Genomic DNA, 19998 nt, shown 5'->3' with positions numbered 1-19998 from the left:
TATTATTGTGAACAAACTTATTTTTAATAGGGAAATATTACGATTTTATTGTAACAGAGCTCAAAAATTAATTTTATTTATTAATTACTAACCTTTAAATCATTCGTTTTCTTTTTTACGTTTTTTATTTTATTTATTATTTCTTTTTCTTTCTTTTTTTTTTTTGGTTTTAGTCTTGAATTCCCTGAATATTTTGGCATCTTTGGAATGGGGGGGGGGAGTGAAAAAAATAAAAGTTTAGCAGCAAACAAAAATGCATTTCATCTCATAGCTACATACGGATGTTCTAAGAGGAAACAACCATCCATTCAGCGCAATAAGAACAAGATTTTAATTCTTAGTACTGTTATTTTCCGATAAGGTAGTACATAAGTAAGCAAGATCAACAATGATGCTCACATTTGATACTAGATATTCTTGATATGAAATCTCTTGTTATACAGAAAACTATTTCTAAATGTCATTTTGGAGAAAAATGTTCAATATATACAGAGATAAAGTTTTTTAGGTTTTTTTTTTTTTTAAATTCTGTTTGGTTTGTAGAACAGTGTTTCTGAATTAACTAACCTTTACCCCATTGACGTACTCTTGTTCTATAGGTGTGGCAACCAGTGGATGTGTTTAATAAAATTTATCTGTGAAATTAAATAATTTAATAAATTGATAGTCTGCTGGCATGAATGATTATTTTCAAAGTATTTTCATTGCTTTACCAATTGGATAAATTGCAAAATTAGCGTTAAAACAAAGATTGGAATGCGTCGGTCATTGTTTATCATGATGATGATATTCTAAGTCGACACGTGATATGTAATCTTGAATAAAAGCAGATGGATACTCTGTAATTTAGTTACAGGGCAGAAGTTTTGTTTATTGGTAAATCTTTTCCTCTACTATTATTTCGTGTACTCTAAAAATATTAAACTTGATGCAGCGAGTGACAGTAATATTAAACCATGCATATGTTATTGCAATCATAATTACCAGTAATTATGACGAATGCCAAGAGAGCATTGTAATGACTTCGTTTTGGAGACTTGGGTTCGAATTCCCTTGACGTGAGGGATCTTTTTGTGAAGGCTTTTCTGAGAGGATTTTTACTTCTGCAGAACAAACAGGCCAAAGAAAACACACATCGAAAGACATAGTAAACTACGCAAGGAAGCAGTGGTAAGATTAACTTTGCTTATCATTTGAAAATTAGTCCTTATGAGAAGTGAACTAGGTGGGCCATAGCTGTTGTGTTTTGTATATTAATAGAAACTGAAATGAGATGATAGGAGAATATCGACGTGAGATTTTTTAAAGAATGTACCCATAGGTTGATAATTCAGAAGTAAAACGTCTAACCTTACATCTTACAGTTGGATTTATTTATTTTGATACGCGACTTATATAAGTACGGAAAATTTCTCCATCTCGAGGTCTTAACCCAAACTCGTAAATTGTGTGATTCAATACTCATTTTATCACATTTTCAGAGTTGCAGTTGTGAAAATTAATTTCGCTGTCTCTTTTCGACTCATGATCGGTAGGAGTGCATGTACTGTCAACAAAGTAGTCAATATAAGTTAATACAAACTTTCCATAATCCCAGAAATAGTATATGTTTATACTCAGAAATATAATAATAAATATATTAAACACAAAAGTACTGAAAATATGCGGTTATAAATACGCAGATTGTTATGGTTATTTGACTTTCTTCACTGCATGCAGAACCATGTAATTCATTTGTATCAGTTAACTTTTTTTTAACTATTTAATTCATATTGTGAAGAGTGCACGCAATGCCATTTGTGGTTCTTTTATCTAGAAATACAATTTTATTAATACAGACTAATTTACAATAAAACTTATATTAAAACCTGCCAGCAAACTGTCTGGCTTTTTCAAGGCAAAACTGGTAGGTTTTAATATAAGTTTAATTGTAAACTGGTCTGTATTAATAAAATTGTATTTCTATTATAAAACGACCAAATATGTATAATTTAAATAGTTCTTTTATCTAATTATAATTTTTTATCAGTTGTAACGAGTTTGAAGAGAAGATTACTAGCTTTGGCTCAGGGTCATTGGCTCTGCTTCGTGGCAGTTAATGCATACTAGCACATAAGTTCCACTTTGTAGAATAGCTTATCTTAATAACACTGCCCATGCAGATTAAAAATTGTTAGGAATTCTATTTCTAGATAAAACCTGATATAATTTAATGGTTATAAATAACAAAAAGAGGAGTGGTACTGAGTTGGTTAGACAGTTCAGCAATTTACTTATCTCGTATGTGTATGAACGTTGTACTTTTATCATTATTACTTTAGCCAACGCAATCGTTAATTTCCATTCCCAGAACGAGAGTTCTTGACAAATACTTACTCATTTTATTGCAGTCATTATTACATGCCACAAAATTAACTTGCATTTAGATACAAATGGGAAATAAAGATATTTGCTTGCATTTAGATACAAATGGAAAATTTACTACAGCTTCAGTTTGCCCAAAATCAGATATTGGTAAGTTGAACCTTGATGTTGGAGACTAGTTGCTTAAGTTTGCGAGACTTCGGCCTTTTAATACAGGTAGGACAAAATATGATACCAATAAATCGGCAAAGGAACCATTTGTATTTTGTTGTGATAATATAAATTCTATCGCTTTAGTCAAATCCCAGCCGTCTAGTTCGCACTTGGTAGCAATGAGAGCCTAAAATAATAATAAAAATAAAATTAATATTAGAAACTTTATTGGATATTTTAAATACTTTCTATATAATAAGTTTATCTTAAGGAGGATATCACAGAAGGCTGCCAAATTTTTTAGTAACTAAAAAAAATAAGCTAACTGTTTTGGTTTTGTATATCATTTTGCACATACTTCTTCGGGAGAGTTTGTTACATAAATGGCAAGAGTCCTTCATTGTATCCAGGCTAAGTTGAATAGAAATAACAGTTGAAAATGGTTAACAATGGAAGTATGATGGCAATATGTACTCAACTAGAATTATCCCGTTTCAAAACATGTGCACTATAAACAAGGTCTGTGTGCGTGATATTTTGATGAACAATGAATGTGATGTAGGATGTTTCTTTGGGTTTTATTGTGTTGAGTAGGTGTGCCTAGCATTTCTATTTTCTTTATAGTACAGGATGGCCGTTAGTCGTGTGATAGGCTAATTTGCATTTGTTTTCTCTCTTCCACATCTTTGAAAATATTCCAACGTGCGGATTTACCATCATCCTGTTTATTCTGCGCAGCATATGTCTCATGAATTTTATAATCTTTGGTTTCTTGCTGGTCAGGTGGTTTAGGAGGATGTAAAAATGAGGTCTTACATAGTAGATGAAAGTTTCTCTTATGTTCTCGAAGTATTTGTCGTTATACGAGATGGTTTTACAATATCTTGTTGATCGTCACGTACTTGTATCCATTTTGAGATACTGTCGAGGTATTTAAAATCTTGATTCCTCGTCTCTATGTTGCTGGAAATGTATGCTGTTTTTTGTGCAGGGTGGTGGTGAGATGAGGCATTAAGGTATCTTCCGTGAGTAGGCTTTCTGTATACCGAATAACTGAATTGGTTTTTTTCAGATACCTGAAGAACAATAATTCCGGTGTTTTCAAATTCAAAAGTGAAATGTATGTCTGTAGGCCGATCAAGTCATTTTTGAATTCCTTTAGTCGTTCCATTGAACCTGGCGAAATCGCAAATACATCGTCTACATAACCATTGAGTTTATGACATTAGTTTTTCATGTTTTTCAAATTATTCCCTAAATAAATTGGCTATAAGCAGAAACAAGTGCGCCCAAGATAGGATGCTCTTCAAAAATAGTATTTTTCTTAAAATTGGACGAAAGTTTCTATGCAATTTAAACATTAAGTTGGTGTCTAGTGGAAGAAGAATTTGTAACAGTCCTAAAGTTTCTTCTCTGGGGATGTTTGTAAATCGATTCAGGACATCTAACCGAGCTGAAAGGTTTAATGGTTCTGTCACAATTTTTTTTTCCTTCTTCAGTGGAGTGTGAATTTTTTAAAAAAAATTAAAAAGGACTCTTTTCTGTATGCTGTGCTACTATAACAAATACTTGAAGAGACCGGAAGTAGGTAAATTTCTAGCTTTGACAATAGGTTTCAAAGACAATTCAACACTTCGAGTTTCCGTATGTGCACACACGAGTACATAAAATAAACAAATAAATAAACGCTAGTTAGAATTAGGAAATATTATCCAGCATGCGGTGGAAATGCACTCAACGTCAGCTGTTGTGAGAAGAGTCATTATCACTGATCTTAGCCTCAAAATTTAAGAATTTTGTTCGGCATGCTGAGCCTATAGAGGCGCTTCAGTTACTGAGTCCAGACAATCATGTTTCTTTACCTTATGCTAATAGGAAGGGATGAGCATTTTGAAAGCTGTGTGTGTTAGTGTGTTATGGCAGCTAAGTTCATATTGGCTGATGATAATTTAGATGAAACAGCGGTTTTTTTTTTTTTTTTGCTTGCTTATTCCAGGATGATCCCAGTCAAAAAAAAGGAAATGCTTTCACTCAACTTGAATTTATCGATTCGATTCAGATGTTTTCTGAAGAAATTTCACACGCTTAGAGGAAGCAGTTCAGAACAGAAATGGGAAGAAAAATTCAGCAAGAGAACACAGACAACAGCATCATTGCCAACTTTGCTTTCATTAGATGCTGATGGTCATTTTGACATTTAATTTGTTGTTTGAATACTGCTTGATCAAGTAAAGAAAAATTGGCTGTAACAAAGAAAAAAAAATAGTGAAACTACTATTAAAGTCATTAAATTACTGGGAATATAGCAGAAAGCAACGGAGAAAAACAGTTTATCAGTTGCAGAACAAGACGGGGTGAGAAACTATTTGCTTTCCTAACTATAACAAATCATATGAAGACCTTAGGCTCAGTGAGCTTTGATCCACGAGTCTTAAACAGTGTGGATTAAGGTCGATTTTCATGAGTTGCATTTAGAAAACTGAGTTTCTGAGAGGAGAACCCTATTTTCTTGTGCCAGAAATCGTCTAACTTGGGAACCGGTCGAAGAAAGACTTAATCTCTAGTCGGTGACTAGAATCAAACTTATAACTCTTTTTTTTTTTTTTTTTTTTTTTCATATCGCTATGGATGGATGCAAATGACCTTTCCCAAAGGTCTTAGCAGGGAATACTTTTTCACAAAATCTTATATCACCAAAGATAATCAATGGGAGTGAGATCAATGACTGAAGAGGATTCCCTAGTAAGATCAAGTTTTGTTGTATTCGTGTAAACCTTCCTAGACGACACGAATCCTGTGACACATGCAGAAACTTAAGTCAACATAAATAAGTATATTTTTTCAGCAACCTTGTCCATTATATTCATTCAGCTCATGTGCTGGTGGATGAAGGGGACATGAAGACAGCTTAGAAAACATTCCCCAGACCATCAACTTATTGCATTGCAGTGTTGTGACTAAGTGTGATAGTACACTGCATATGTTTGTCGCCATATCATTGCCCTTCGGTTCGAATGAAATGGCAATATGTAGGCTACATCACTTCATTTGACGTTTTTCTAGTAATCTGGTTCCAGTACTGATGTTCTTTCGAGCACCGAATCTATTACTTGTTTTTGTTATACGTATGTGTTAGTCTCCTTGGTCGTCTGTTATTATACCTCATTCTGGTCAATGTCCTATCGAATTTAGTTACACTGCCTACTCGCCCATAGTTGAATGGTAGTCATTATCAATAGCACTGTCGGATTTTATGATCCTGATTATCTATCCGAATTCGTAATATCTGACGATGTTGTACCTGTATTGAAAACGGTTTCCTAGTGACCACAATCATTATCCCACTATCACACACCTGAATTCAGAGATACGTATTGTCTTATTCTTCAGGCATCATAGTTGGAGTCTGTCGCCTGTTAATCGCTCGGAGATGTCTGTAATACATTGGCCATTGAGTGAACTATGATTATCATAAGGTATTAACTTAGTCATGCTCAGAGTAATGTCGTATAATGATAAGTATGCACAGATTAAGCGCAGCAAAATATGCCTAAGGACGGCAAAAGACAGGAGTTTTTCAACATTTTTCATTATATGTGGAAAATGTATTGACTTATGGTTATTGACTAAATATCTCTTTCTTTTCCATTAGCGACAAGAAAAAGTGCGAAGTTTGTGCGTGAAGTATCTTTAAGACTAGCCTACATAACGTGCAAACTGTTTGCTTACTAGTGCAGACTACTTTCTTGACATCTTTAATTTAATTTATAACTATTAGAAAAAACTTGAACAACTTGCTCTAATCCAGATTTTACTAATAGTGTTATACCTTTTCACTACTTGTATATAGGAAATATGATTTCTGCATTACTTCCGCTTTGATATCTCTTCTGGGTCTAGCTCTTACTAATGGTATTTTTAATGATGTTCACCTTTGGTCTCGATTTCAGGGAGTAGAGTGGTTCTGCTTACTGGTAGGGTTTAGCCTGTTACTGAGTACAACCGCTAATGAGATGAGTTTAGGAGCGATCCTTTTGGTTATTCATTGAGATTTAGAGTGATCTTGTAGATTGGTCAATTTTTGGAGAGAGAGAGGTATCCTTCCTGCACCTTCACAGTACCTGAATAAAGTTCGAAACCGATCTGGGTAGTGCCCTTTTCCTGTAATACGTAGTATTATGCACACTCGAAAATCCATGGTTCCATTCAGATGCTATGACAATGATATTAGCATTTTCTAGTAGTCATATCCTCAAACATGTTTAAGAACATATGAATGAAATATTACAATTTTCGGATTTTCGCTTCTAAGAAGACTATAACAAGCAAAATTAGGCATTCTTTGTCTGTTTTGTATATCGTTTCATAAATATAAGTTTCAGTTCAAACACTTGAGAAAATTTTCTGTATTTTAGAAAGACATTTGAAAACCCCTCCATGCTTCACCATGTCGTTCATAAAGAGAGTTAAGGGACAAGAAGAACACAGCTACAAAGACATTATTTATTATTTAAAAAAAAAAATAGGCTTGCGCTCTCGGGTATTGCTTAGTATTGTGTTGATTTTTACTAGCGACTTTCAGAGGTGAGAGGAAAGCTACAGATAGTTGGGTCATATTGTTGTATTAAAATCGAACGCCTTTTATTTACAAAGAGAGAAGCGCAATTCTTAGCCCTAATTCATTTTTGGAATGGCTAGGCGGCCGGACTCGACTCTTAAGTCGTTACGGATAGCCGAATCAGTTGAAGACTTTGGACGTGAGTGCGGTAGACATCCGCCACCATTCGTATTTCTAAATCATAGTGGGTATTATTGTTTTAAACAGTGAATTCTAGGGTCGATTTTTCTTCTGGGTTGTGGGGTTAAAAAAGCATATTGCCGGGATTAAAATAAACGTGTACAAGGACAAGGAGTACTTGTAGTACTCCTTGTATTTTTATTCGGAAACCGAATAAAAAAAAAAGTTCATTTATTCATGCTATTAAAGTAGCGATATTTCAGAAAGAAATCGTCTTCGAAGAATGTTTTACATACATTTGAAAGGTGTATACGAATTTTGACTAGCAGCATTCAACTATCACCCTTAAACTATGTCAATGGAACTAATACCTATCGAATGCTAAAGTAAGAAAGCGAGATAGGACTCATTTAATGATATTTATACATTGCTGTATACCATTAATATACTAAATATGCCAGCTACGGAACTCGATCTATAATAATAATAACACTTCTATATTACCAGAATAGTTTCATTATAAGCAAGAAACTTGTCGATTTACTGGCAATAAATACAGATAGTGTAGTATCTGGAATTCATCCGGAAACCAATTTTTTTTTATTAATTTATTATTATATTTTTAAAGCGTGTTTTAGTGCTGAATTGTGAAATGAGTAACGGATTGAAGGTTAAGGAGTGTTATTGCTTGCAAATTTAGATGCAGTGCGTGAGAAGCAGTTAGGTTTTCGAAGTGAGTAACCACTTGATAAAATTAGCTTGCGACTATGCAAGACGGTTTTTTTCGATTCTCAACTTCTACCATTTTTTTTTCCTATCGTCTGATTTTTTTTTTTTTCTAAATTTCATATAAAGTTTATTCAGTTACTCTCTAACCCAACTAATCTTACAGGGAATTACTCAAGTTTATAAATAAATGTTCATACCTGGACAACAACACCATGCGTGTATATATTTCCGAAACTTCCGTCAGCCTGCTGCTTCGACTTGATAATACCGACATTTCTTTGAATTGTCGAAGAAATGTTGGTGTCCCCTTCTCCAAAATGCTGAAAGATGCATCCAAGTGCTATTAGCGCCATCGCTGGAGTATCTGTAAAGAAACAGAATAAATAAGCACAGTTCATATTATGAAAATATGTTAATACGTTTAAACTAAAATCTGATTATTACATATTGCTGTGTACTACAATTCACTATTCATCTCAGCTTGAGATGAGTAGTTTTGAATGCTCCACGGAGCATTAAAACCAAATATAATTTAGTTTTTGGCATACGGTTTCAAACATTCTGGATCGCTGGGAAAAATTGTGCTATAAGATAAAATTCCGTGCACCCTTCCTTGAATTGGTTACGAACGACCAAACAATATAGCTTAATAGTGTGTTGTTTCTTCGATATGGATTTGTTTATTTTCCTGTGGGTTGCTAATTTATTCTTTCATTCTTATTTCAAATAGTATGATCAGTAATTATGTTTAAAATTCTCCATCAAATTAAATGTATTGTTATTCCTTACTCTTTGTCGATTTAAGTTTGGGATTTTGATTTTAGGTGTAGTACTTTCATGTCACCTGTATTTAGATAATCTGTAAAGTTTACATATGCCACCGCCATCGTCTCTCTCTCCTAAAACAGAAATGACTTGCAGATAACAAATAATTCAAAGATAACAACAAAAGCACATGGAATGGTAATAGATATGACGGAGACAAAATATCAAGGCGTTTAAATCTATTGACAACAATAAAACTGAACAAGTTACGAAAATCCGATGTTTGAGAGGCCTACTCACTAAAATACCATGTGCTCTAAAGAAATAAAATCAATAATATCCATGGATAAAGCAACATTCACAATTAGAAAGAATTTGCTCACAGCAAGTATAAACAAATCCCAAGGAAGAACAACACTAAATTCTCATTTACTGCCTGGTTGATCGAGTAGTTAGTGATCCGCTCGCTAACCAGCAAGCTTGAATAAGTTTTAATCCAGTGAGCATTGAATGTTTCAGAAACGCATTTAGGTGAAAGATGAATATGATCTCCCAGTATGGAACTACCGGTTTACTTGGAGACCTGAATGAGCTCGAAAAGTTCGAGCTCTAGAAATGTTTGATGTCTAGAGCAAGATATATGGATTATCTAACCCTTAAGCCAGGGCTAATACTAATGTACTGTAGGCAACTGCCTTTTATCGGTAAGATTGACAAAAAAGTAAATAAATAAATAATATAAAATAAGAGTATAGCTCCTAGGCTTCAGAAACTTGGACAATGGCTAATCATGACAGAAAAGATAGAAGCGTTCGAGATGTGGTGCTAGAGAAGATTCGAAATGATAAGAGCTGAACAATGAAAAGAATATCTAGATAAGTTTTTGAAAGTGCAGTAGAGAAGAAAAAAATTCTCAGCAATCTTCAGATGAAAAGATTGAAATGGTTGGGCATAATCTATCGATAACCTAACGCAATATGTTATATGTCGATATAGTGTGGGCTCTGGGGTCAAATATTTGAATTAATAGGAGAAAAAACTCGCTTGCCAGTGCCAGAGGTCGATTAATTCTCGAAATAGTCGAAAAAAGAGTTATAAAAAGTTCCTCTAGTCGGGGACTAGAATCGAACATAGAACGTATTTCTTCAAAGGATCTAGCGCTTTGAATGCAAAACGCCATTTCCACAGGCTACACGTCTCCAAACTTAATTTAATTTCTTTAATTCATTCTACATAGAACAATATTGAGTATCGACCTGGTAATCAGAATTAAGATGGTTCTGGAAGAAACTTGTGTACAGATGAATTCCATGGGGGAAAATATTGGAAGCCAGAGGGCCACTTACCTCTTTGTTCGAATATTCTTCATTTATTGAGGATTTTCGTATTATGTGTCTTAATATTGTGTGGTACTGTATTACAAATGCTAGAACAGTTTAAGTTTGTTATAATTGAACCAGATTAATAATCGCTTTCAGGCTCAAAGTTGATCACACGATACAAGCAGCAGTACTGAGACCAAGAAATGAAAAATATTGGAATATACCGTTTGATTTCTCATCGAATAAACTCGGCTTGAATAATTAGAGAACAAATTGTACTTTGTAGTATTGATTATTGATGAAATTCACACCGATTTCAAAATGGAATTTACTGCAAAGTAATGTTGGCACGCATTTGAACTACCATAATTGGCAGTATTTTTTCGTTCTTAATTCTATAGACGAGAAGAAACACTTAAAATATTTAATGTCAATTTACAAGAACTTATCTATTTGCTAATACATGAAAATAGTGATTAAAAAAATTTATGAAAATTTTGAGTAAATATATTTTCAAAATTCGTGTTCTTTGGTTGCTTAAAGAAATCCATACCCAAAAATGTGCTCTGCTCCACTTGATTTGCTATGGTTTCCACCCGTTGAATCGTTTGGGGCGTCAATCTTTGTCCAGCATTACACAGAGCCAGTGCTATCAAGCTGTACTCAAAGTTGGATAAAAAGTCGCTTCTCTGCTGTAATGCTTTCACTACATTAAATGTACGGCGAAAGTTGTGGGGATTTTCATGAGCAGCCAACAGTCCTTGTACATACAATGCAACCTGTCCTGCTGATGGATTAGTTTCATTACTGGAAAATAAAATAACCGACATGAACATCTGAACTCACTTGTGTACAGTATAGATAACATTTTAACACATTTGAAATGGATTATGAATTCCAGTGCAAAATATGACCTATTTAGTTAACATTCAATTTTCATAGTCTCCGTTGTGAGCTAAACTCCTGTGACTGGGATTTATTTCAATTGTTACATGTAGACAAAATAACGTAATGGACACGCACAGCATTGCGAGTAGGATTAATATTCTTATTCTAGCATTAACTAGGTTTATATAAGGCTAAGTTACTTGGTCGCATCAGGCTATTTATATTGAATCCCACCCATTATGAGATAGTCGTGTATTAGTCCATGGCAGTGTTCGTGCATTTTGAAAATTCAGTTAAAAATACTTTGGGTTAAGTTAACATGCAACAAGTACGAGTATATGAATAAAGAAGGAATTTTTCAAATAAGACGTAAAATTCATGAAAAAATATCTTTGGAAGTCGAAAATTGCACATGTCAAAAATGTGTCTGTAACAGGGTATTTCCATAAATGGCACATCTTATGATTTTTTTTTTTTTTTTTTTTTTGTAGAAGAAAACGTGAATATCACTTTGCCGAAGTATTCAAGCGAAAATCACTTTTTTTTTTTTTTTCATAGAGAAAAAGCACTTTATTTGGCAGATAAAGAAAAGCGCTTTATTGTTATTATTATTTTTATAATAATAAGTTGAAATTTCTAATTGATTTATTGGTTTCTTTTCCCCCATATACTATAGTAATAATAATAATAATAATAATAAATAAATAAATAAAAAACAATGTAGGAACACCATTGGTTGTGGTGGGGGGAAAATGTTCGTTTTCCAGTACAAGAAATCCTAGCAAAAGAGGAATGCTTTCTTGCTAATCTATTTTTATGTACGTTCGCAAGCAAATATTACTATCTTCACCGAAACGCGAGTATGATAAACGAATCTTGACTGAATTTAAAATGATAAATAAAAACTATAATTTATTTAAAACAGGAATTAAAACAATCACAGGTTTCCGATTCGAATGGATTGGTAATGACATTACACAAGGGTAATTTGGGTACAAGAGGATGTTGAAATGCACGTGCACGAATGGCAGAAGTATCAGGAATAAGGGAGAGGAGTTTTTGCCATTGATAGCTCGACTTGGCCAAACATTATATGCATTAGTGAGATTTGGTTAACAGAAAATGGTATAGTTACAGGGATAGAATGTATTTTCAGGGAGAATAGAGAGAATAGGACAGAAGGCGTATTGCTGATGATAGCTGTAGAATTACAACGAACAATTAGAAGAGGATTTTAGGTCTGGGGAGACGGTTCATTTGAGGCAGTCTAGTGTGAGATAGAGCCAATCGGACAAAATATAGTGTTGGTTGCTGCTATAAAATGTGTGTGTGTGTGTGGGGGGGGGTCTACAGGTCAATGTAGATGCTATGTATAGGCAGATACACAATTGAGCGCAAGCGGAACAATTATTATGGGAGACTTTGACTATGGGGACAGATTGGTGGGAGGAAAGGGGGAATGGGAAGACGAAAGTGGAATTTATACACTTACTAAGGAATAATTACCTGAAATAACATGTTATAGAGGGGGGGGGAGACCAGTAGTTTGAGAGTGTTGGGCCTTGCGTTATCTGTGAGATCAAAGTCGCAACTTCCATCACTCGAAATCACTAACTAGTAAAGTGATTTCGAGTGTGGTCTATTTAAATAATTACCCAAAACTTACTGTAATTAATGTCTTTCGACATTAGTAAATGTTACGAAATATTTTTTTAAATGATTCATACAAAGGAATTTAAGACTGTTCTTGAGATATTAATCCTACGATTAGATCCCCTTTAGCAAGTAATTATTAATTTGTAATTTTTCTTTTGAATAAAGACAACAACAAAAAATACTAATAATAAATTTTAAAAAAATAATAACTCACGCGAGTAATGCTTTGGTTAGCATTCCCTCCATATGGATTAACATCAGTTCTTTCTTCAGAGTCCTTTGAAGGAAGAACATCTTATTGACTAAACCCAAGGTAGTTACCATTCGGTGTGTTTCACTTTGCCACGCAGTTTCGTAGTTAAACTGGGACAGGATTGATTCCATCCCATTTTCTGCCCTTAGAGTAGTATTAGGAATTGATGCTATTTCTCTTTCTAGAAAAAGAAAAAGAAAGGAAAATATACAGTTACTTCTGAAAGGTAGTTCTTATTACATGCGTAAACATTTCTTTACTTTAGCGTTTTTCCGAGAGGAGGATTTTTATCCTCTTTTTTAAATATGTAAAAAAGTTGTAAATTTTCAGTTGCAATTCTGATTTGAAAACCAAAATATGTAAACGAAAATACGTATTTTGAAACTAGTCACGTTTCTTCGATTTCATCAGGTAAAATGAAAGATGTATAATGTATGCAGGTCAGCTACACCATGGCTTGAATTCTTTTGCTGTGTGGCTCGTGTGGGATTTCGTCATCATCATGCCTATCAAGGATTTAGGCCTAGAGTTCTGCCCTTAGAAGTCATCATTGAATCTCTTAAGAGGCCTTCCTGGTTTTCTTTTTCCTAATGGCTTGTACTTTAAGGCTTGTTTTGGTAATCTTTCTGTTTTCATTCTTTGAACGTGTTCCATCCATTTATGGTTATATTTTTTATTTTTTTCTATTACTAATTCCTGATCTAATTCTTTCATAATTTCTTCATTTCTTTGTGATCAAACAGAGTATATTTTGCAGTTTTTCTCATAAACTTCATTTCAGCTGTTATTAATCTTTGTTCGTCTTTTTGTTTTATTGTACAGATTTCACTTCCATACAATAAGACTGGTAGGGCTAATGTATTGTATACTTTTAGTCTGATTTGTTTTTGTACTAGGCTTGGTTTAAATATAGAATTAATTACACCTGTTATTTTTAAATATTTTGCAATTTTCAGGTTTATATCTTTTTCATATGTAATCATACAACCCCAGTAGTTAAATGAATTCACCTGTTCTAAAATCTTGTTATCTATTACTATTTTAGTTCTTGCTGGATCTTGTCCTTTAAAGGCCATAGTTTTTGATTTTTCTGTTGATATTATCATACCATAATCTTTGGCTATCTCATTTAGATTTAAATTAGCTTTCTGTAAGTTATCTTCAGAATTTGTAATTATTATTTGGTCATCGGCAAAAAGGAGAGTGTTTAAGTTCACAGTATGAGAAAGTTTAATACTTGATGGAAAATTTTATTCCATTATTTAAATTAAGGGGATATTAAATCCCACATTGTTTTAAAACCGAATAAGAAACTCAAAGTTTGGAATCAAAGAGTTTCATGGCGAGTATAGTATAATAAACTATAAAAGTATTGGCGACCACTAGCGTGAGCTAAAGCACCAGTCCATATTTTTATGGACTAGTGCTTTGGATATGGATATGGATAATTCATTGCATTAAAATATTTTTAATGCAATGAATTTGCATTAAAAATATTTTTATCCGTTCAACTAATATTCAATATTTAACGTGCGCACTATTTTCAACTTGAGAGTATACAAGACTTGTAAATTTTTCAAACCATGTGTATTGAAAACTTCGGTTGTGAATTGCAGCACAGATTGCAGGAAAATTAAAATTTGGTTGTGGTTTCCACAACTTTTTCACAGTATCTAAATTATCGTCAGAATTAAATGTTTATTCTTTCAAAAATGCGATGATGTCGTGAGAATTATCAATAACTAAATACTTTCTTCTGGATAATTCGATGGTTTTGTCAGACCTACGACTGGGGAAACCGAATCCAAATCGGTATTGACAATATTAATAGCGCCAGCATTGCTACTACCATTTGAATAATCATTTTTTGTTTTGTTTTTTTGAAATAGTTAAATAAAATACTCGTGTACGTTTTTCAGCCATAATTTGAAGCACAAAATAAAATGTTTTACAAATTTAACTTTAAAATTTTAACTTAACTTCAATGTTATTGAAGAATTTACGTACAGTAAGGTTAAATGTTCAGAGATGGAAAGACGTTTCAAGTTCAAGACATGCTTTTCAACAAACTGAATGCAAAATAGCACAGAATACGAGCATATCGCACACGACCTATGACTGAGCATCTGCAATGATTCGCCAATACATGATACCCGTGATCCTCTCTGGCCTGGCTTGGACAGTTATAGGACAGCGTTTCTCACCCTTTCTAAGCCCAAAGACAAGTAAAATGCCTAAAACAATTCTATGGACCACTAAGTTAAGTAATTTTTTTAAAAAACATATGTGGGGATTACCAAACATTTGGGAAAAACTGTGCCATTTATAACAATAAATCTAAACACATGTTTTGAATATATATGGAAACATAATTAACTTGGAAGTAAACGAGTAAAAGTATATCATCATCGAACAAAGTTTTAATTTTTATTAAACAAATAAATAATATGATATAATTATTTACTATTTACTTTTAATGAGATGGATGAGCTTCTCGGCATTGCAGAGTTGCTGGATATCTGGCTCAATATTGGTCAATTTCAGTCGAAGATCGGCACACACACTAAGACGAATTCTGTATTTTGTTTCTATTTGAAGGAGCGATGAAAATCCTTTCTTGCAAAGGTAGGTTGTAGAAAACTGCATGATGATTTGTCGATGCTTCTTCAGATAATTCGGGAAATTCACTTCTCAGTGAAGGCGAGATCCAGAATCGAGCCAAACCAAGATCACGGTATTGCATTTTATCCAATTCGATAAAGATTCTTTATTTTGGGACATTTATGAACATTTTACAAAAACTGTTTGTGTATATTTGCTGACAAAAGAATACACAGAATGTTTAGGGAGGCATGGTGTCATTTCCAGACTGACACAATATCAAATGTATGGAAGTGTGGTTACCATGGTATCTGATTTAAAAACTCTTTTGCATGACCAGCTATTTTGATGTAATGTAACCAAGAAACAGTGAGTAACAAAAATTTTATTCATTGAACTCTTTGGAAAATATTAAGAGTCTAAACTAAATATTGTGAAAAATTTTTAGTTAAATACATGTTTCGAATTTTTGTCAGTCAATACACATGTAAATAATATTTCACCAAAATAAAATATGCATTTGTAAACTTAAATGAACAAAAGATGTGTTGTGTTTTTCCACAGTGAATTTTTTACTCAGTTATTCTGATTAGAACTTGATATTTAAATCCACAATTTAATATCTTAATGCAATTCTGTTTATTTTTTTAAAAAATCACAACTGTGAAATTAATGCCAGGAATAGGAAAAAAATTGTTGAAAACTGATATCCATATATTGATTATTTTAGGAATTGTCTAATGCTACCTATTGACTTTGTTTGAGTTATCTGAAAACAATTCGTTCACATAATCGAAAATCCGAACTGTTGGAATTTGGTTGTTTTACAGAGAGAGAACAAATAATTAACCCAAAACGTGACTTTAACTCTTAAAGCTTGGTATAGAAAAAATGTTTGTACTCTCCAGATAACACATATCCAAATTTTACCTTTACCCACACAAAGTAAGATAAAACACACAAACAGTGTATCCAGCAGCATGTGAAAACGTGTCGTTGAGTCATCTGCGCAAAAGGTTCATTTTTGAAGGAACGGTCAGGGTAGGGCATGGCAAGTGTAAACAGTACTATAAGAAAATACCATAGAGTCGAGTGACTTTGGACTTAAGGTAATCGTTCATCCACTGCAGCTGCTGTTTTGTGTTGTGGTGTTTTGTGTTTGGTAATGTAAAAATAATGGGTGAGCCACAAATTCTTTGAAAGGTTCTTTGTGAAAAGTTCTAATTGTTTAGGATTTTGTAACAGAAAGTTACCATAAAATATACAATAAGAGATAATAATCAGTGAAATAATAATAATAAATAACTATTTATTTGTGGTGCCATATGAAGTAATTAAGAAGAAGAAGAATGAAGGAAAACAATTATGAAAAATCGACAGTGGGTGAAAAATAACGAATTTTTAGTTATCATTGAGATGATTGATTGCCAATTTATTTTGAATAAGACTTCAAATTTATATCCTAAAGAAATTTGTATTTCTGATGTAAGATATGCATTGAAAAAATCACCTTGTAGTTGGAAAGAATTACCTGAAAGAGTTAAAAACAGAATTCTTGGTTAATAAAATATAACCATCAGCTGAAGTGGGAAATTGGTTCACTAAGAAATTGGATGATAGAATCAACTTGCAAATATCAAATATTACTCGCCAAAGTAAGAGAAAAATCAAAAACATTAGCGAGGTTAATGGGGAGGCCTGTTCTTGATTTAAATGAAATTGGATACCCAAAACGTGAAAACATAACGTGTACTTTTAAATGCTTTTGGAAACATAATGAAAGATTCTGTGCTTTTAATAATTCTCAGAAGTATATGTATTGGTTTCAAAAAAATAAATATGCAACCCTTAATTTTACTACAGTAATAAATTCCCAACGATCACCAAATGAAAAATTAACTTTCAGATGAGAGTCACATTGTCAAAAACCACATGATAGCAATTCCACAATCATGGGAAAGAATCTTCGATGCATTTTTCAATTTATTTATTTTCTGCATGTTAGATTCAGTAAATACAATTTGTAAATAATATTTCATTCAAATAAAATGTGTAAATTTAAATGAATAAATTGAGTGTCATTGATGTGTTATACAAATTTAAGTAAGACCATAACATTTTTTTTTCCTTGTGAAATTTCATGCCACAAAGTAACCAGACTTTTTTTTTGACTCAGTGAATTAAAGGCTTATTTATTCATGCAATCTCTCAAATATTTCATGAAACTGTCAACTCTTGGAACCAAAAGGAATAATCGGGTATTAAATTAATAGCCAGAATTTTAGTGGAGAAGATTTCATCTGAAAATTTACAATACTGTAAGAATTTGGTTATTTTACAGACCCATTTGTTAATAATATTAGTCAAATAAAAGGTAACATAGAAATTAACAAAGCATATATTACAGAGCTAATATTCATTTGAAATAATAAGAAATAACTATTTATTTGTTGTGCTGGCAAAAGAAATTTCTAAAAGAAAACGCAACGCCCAGTTCAAAACCTTATTTGTCACACATCCGTTACTTAAAATTACTAATGCTAAATAAATAAAATAAATAAATTTCAGTTACAGAAATAGGTTAAGAGCACAAGGAATCACAAGTAAAATTAATAGTCAATATTGGTTTTAAAAAAATAAATGTAAGCATTAATTTACTACAGCAATAATTTCCCACGGGAACTAAGAATGAATAATTTTAGGATATGTGACATCACAATCATGTGAATGCTAATCACTTAGTCATATGTAAGTATTTGAGAAACATCCAAACTTCGGAAAATGATACCTTTTGAACAATACCACAATTTATGGATGTGACTCATGTCATCTTCATGAAATACGCCTTTGAAGAAAACCGCGATTTGTAGAATCACCGCTCGCTGGGGGGGGGGAGGGAGGATATTTCTCATGACAATAACATAGCATCTATGGGCTGAAATCTAAAGGAATAAGTACAGAACTATTTCAGGTTACAGTATTTACAGATATTTCGTTCTTTGTGGTGTTTGTGTTGTGGTGTGGATATAAAATTCAACTATTTTGGAATATTTTTTTTGGAATATTCGTATTTGGAAGAGCCATTCTGGAAAGCTGTAAGTAATTTTAAATTATCATTAGAATTTCTAGAATACATACAAAAGGTTTTGTAATCCATTTAACTGTCCGTTTATTTTAATTTATTTATTTTAAAATGCCGTAGAGACACTAGCATATAATTTAATTATTCAGAAAAACATAGTACCAAGATGTTCCCATTCTGGAAAGAAATGTAAGTTAATTTTTTTTAATTTAAACATAACAGTTGTTCGGTTAATAGGCTGTACACCCCTTGAGGGTACATGGCAGGAATTTGATGATGATGATGATGATAATAAAAAATCAGCTAAATTGCCAATTAATTATTAATTTATACATTACAAATTAACCAAGGTCTTCTGCGAAAATTTCATGATTTGTGAAGTGTTCCGTAGTCGAAAAAAGTTTGAGAAACACTGTTCTAGACTCTCATCAGACAAAGACACATTTGACACTGCAGTATCACAACCAAGATGGTACACTTTTGCAAAATGATCACTAAGCAACAGAAGCAAATCAACTACAGTGTTTGATTTGCTTCTGTGATTTCCCTACCATCAACACTTTTTAAAGTAATATTTCCATGGTTATTCTTCCTTTTACTTGCCACATAGCGAAAGAACTTCTTAGGGTTTCTCGGATTTTCAATTGCACAGAAGGATTTTCAATTCTCGGATGAGTCAAAAAATAGAAAGAAATTAGTAGGGTATACGTATTGAGAACGGCAGAGGGATCGCTAAAGAATTAAACATAAAGTACATACTAGTAACAGTTATTACTACGTGAAATCTCCAGTTGATAAAGCTGATGAAGAATACTTATTAACTATTTTATTGAAATGGTTGGTAGTATATATTTTCGTAAATGAAATAAGCTTACCGTAATCCACACCAAGTGTCGCCGAAGAAAATATTAGAATTAGAACAAGTGAATGCATTGCTTTCAAGAAACGAAATACTGTTACTATACTGCTACCGACAGCTACCTCAGTGGTCCGTTTTATATATGCGCTGATTTTCTGATAAGGTTTACTTCCCTGTCCAACTTGTTTCATTTACTGTTGTTTAGAGTACGAATATTCGCAGAACAAGGAAGCAATTTTATCAGGTATATAATCAAGTGATAGTGATGAAGTGTTGTGCAATGCAATATGCACATGTTCAGGAACACCTGCCGGATAGCCATCACTTTAATTATTTAGACAGGAAATATACGATTAGTACAAGTTAGAGTAATGCAGTAGGTTGAAGTGAAAGGATAAATTTACTGTGAGGGTACTTGTCAGTGGCGGCGCCTGACTTGAAATCGTGGGAGTGCTGCAACTTTTGAAATATACATCTACACTGTAAATACAGTGTATACATGTTTGGATAAAATATCGAAATTAGTAAAAATTAAAAAAAAAAAAATTAAACATGAAAAAATATTGTTTATTTTCGATAAAATTATAC

General features: G+C 32.8%; 1 protein-coding gene across 1 annotated transcript; it reads right to left on the bottom strand.

Annotated features, from left to right (window-relative positions):
• Positions 1–2358: 2358 nt before the first annotated feature.
• Positions 2359–19616, bottom strand: LOC150095624 (cobalamin binding intrinsic factor-like). Its single transcript, XM_090409897.1, has 5 exons — positions 19427–19616; positions 12830–13049; positions 10625–10878; positions 8182–8348; positions 2359–2704 (listed from the first exon to the last, which is right to left on the bottom strand). Exons 1-5 carry the CDS (start codon positions 19599–19601, stop codon positions 2540–2542), a joined length of 981 nt encoding a protein of 326 aa, XP_090266023.1. The 5' UTR covers positions 19602–19616; the 3' UTR covers positions 2359–2539.
• Between the last annotated feature and the right edge of the window lie 382 nt (positions 19617–19998).

Source organism: Typopeltis vanoorti, chromosome 20 (genome assembly GCF_054136105.1).
Source record: "Typopeltis vanoorti isolate ZY-2024b chromosome 20, IOZ_Tvanoo_1.0, whole genome shotgun sequence".
Classification (NCBI taxonomy): Eukaryota; Metazoa; Arthropoda; class Arachnida; order Uropygi; family Thelyphonidae; genus Typopeltis; species Typopeltis vanoorti.
Note: the sequence above shows the minus strand (reverse complement) of the source record. Positions and strands in the feature narration are given on the sequence as shown.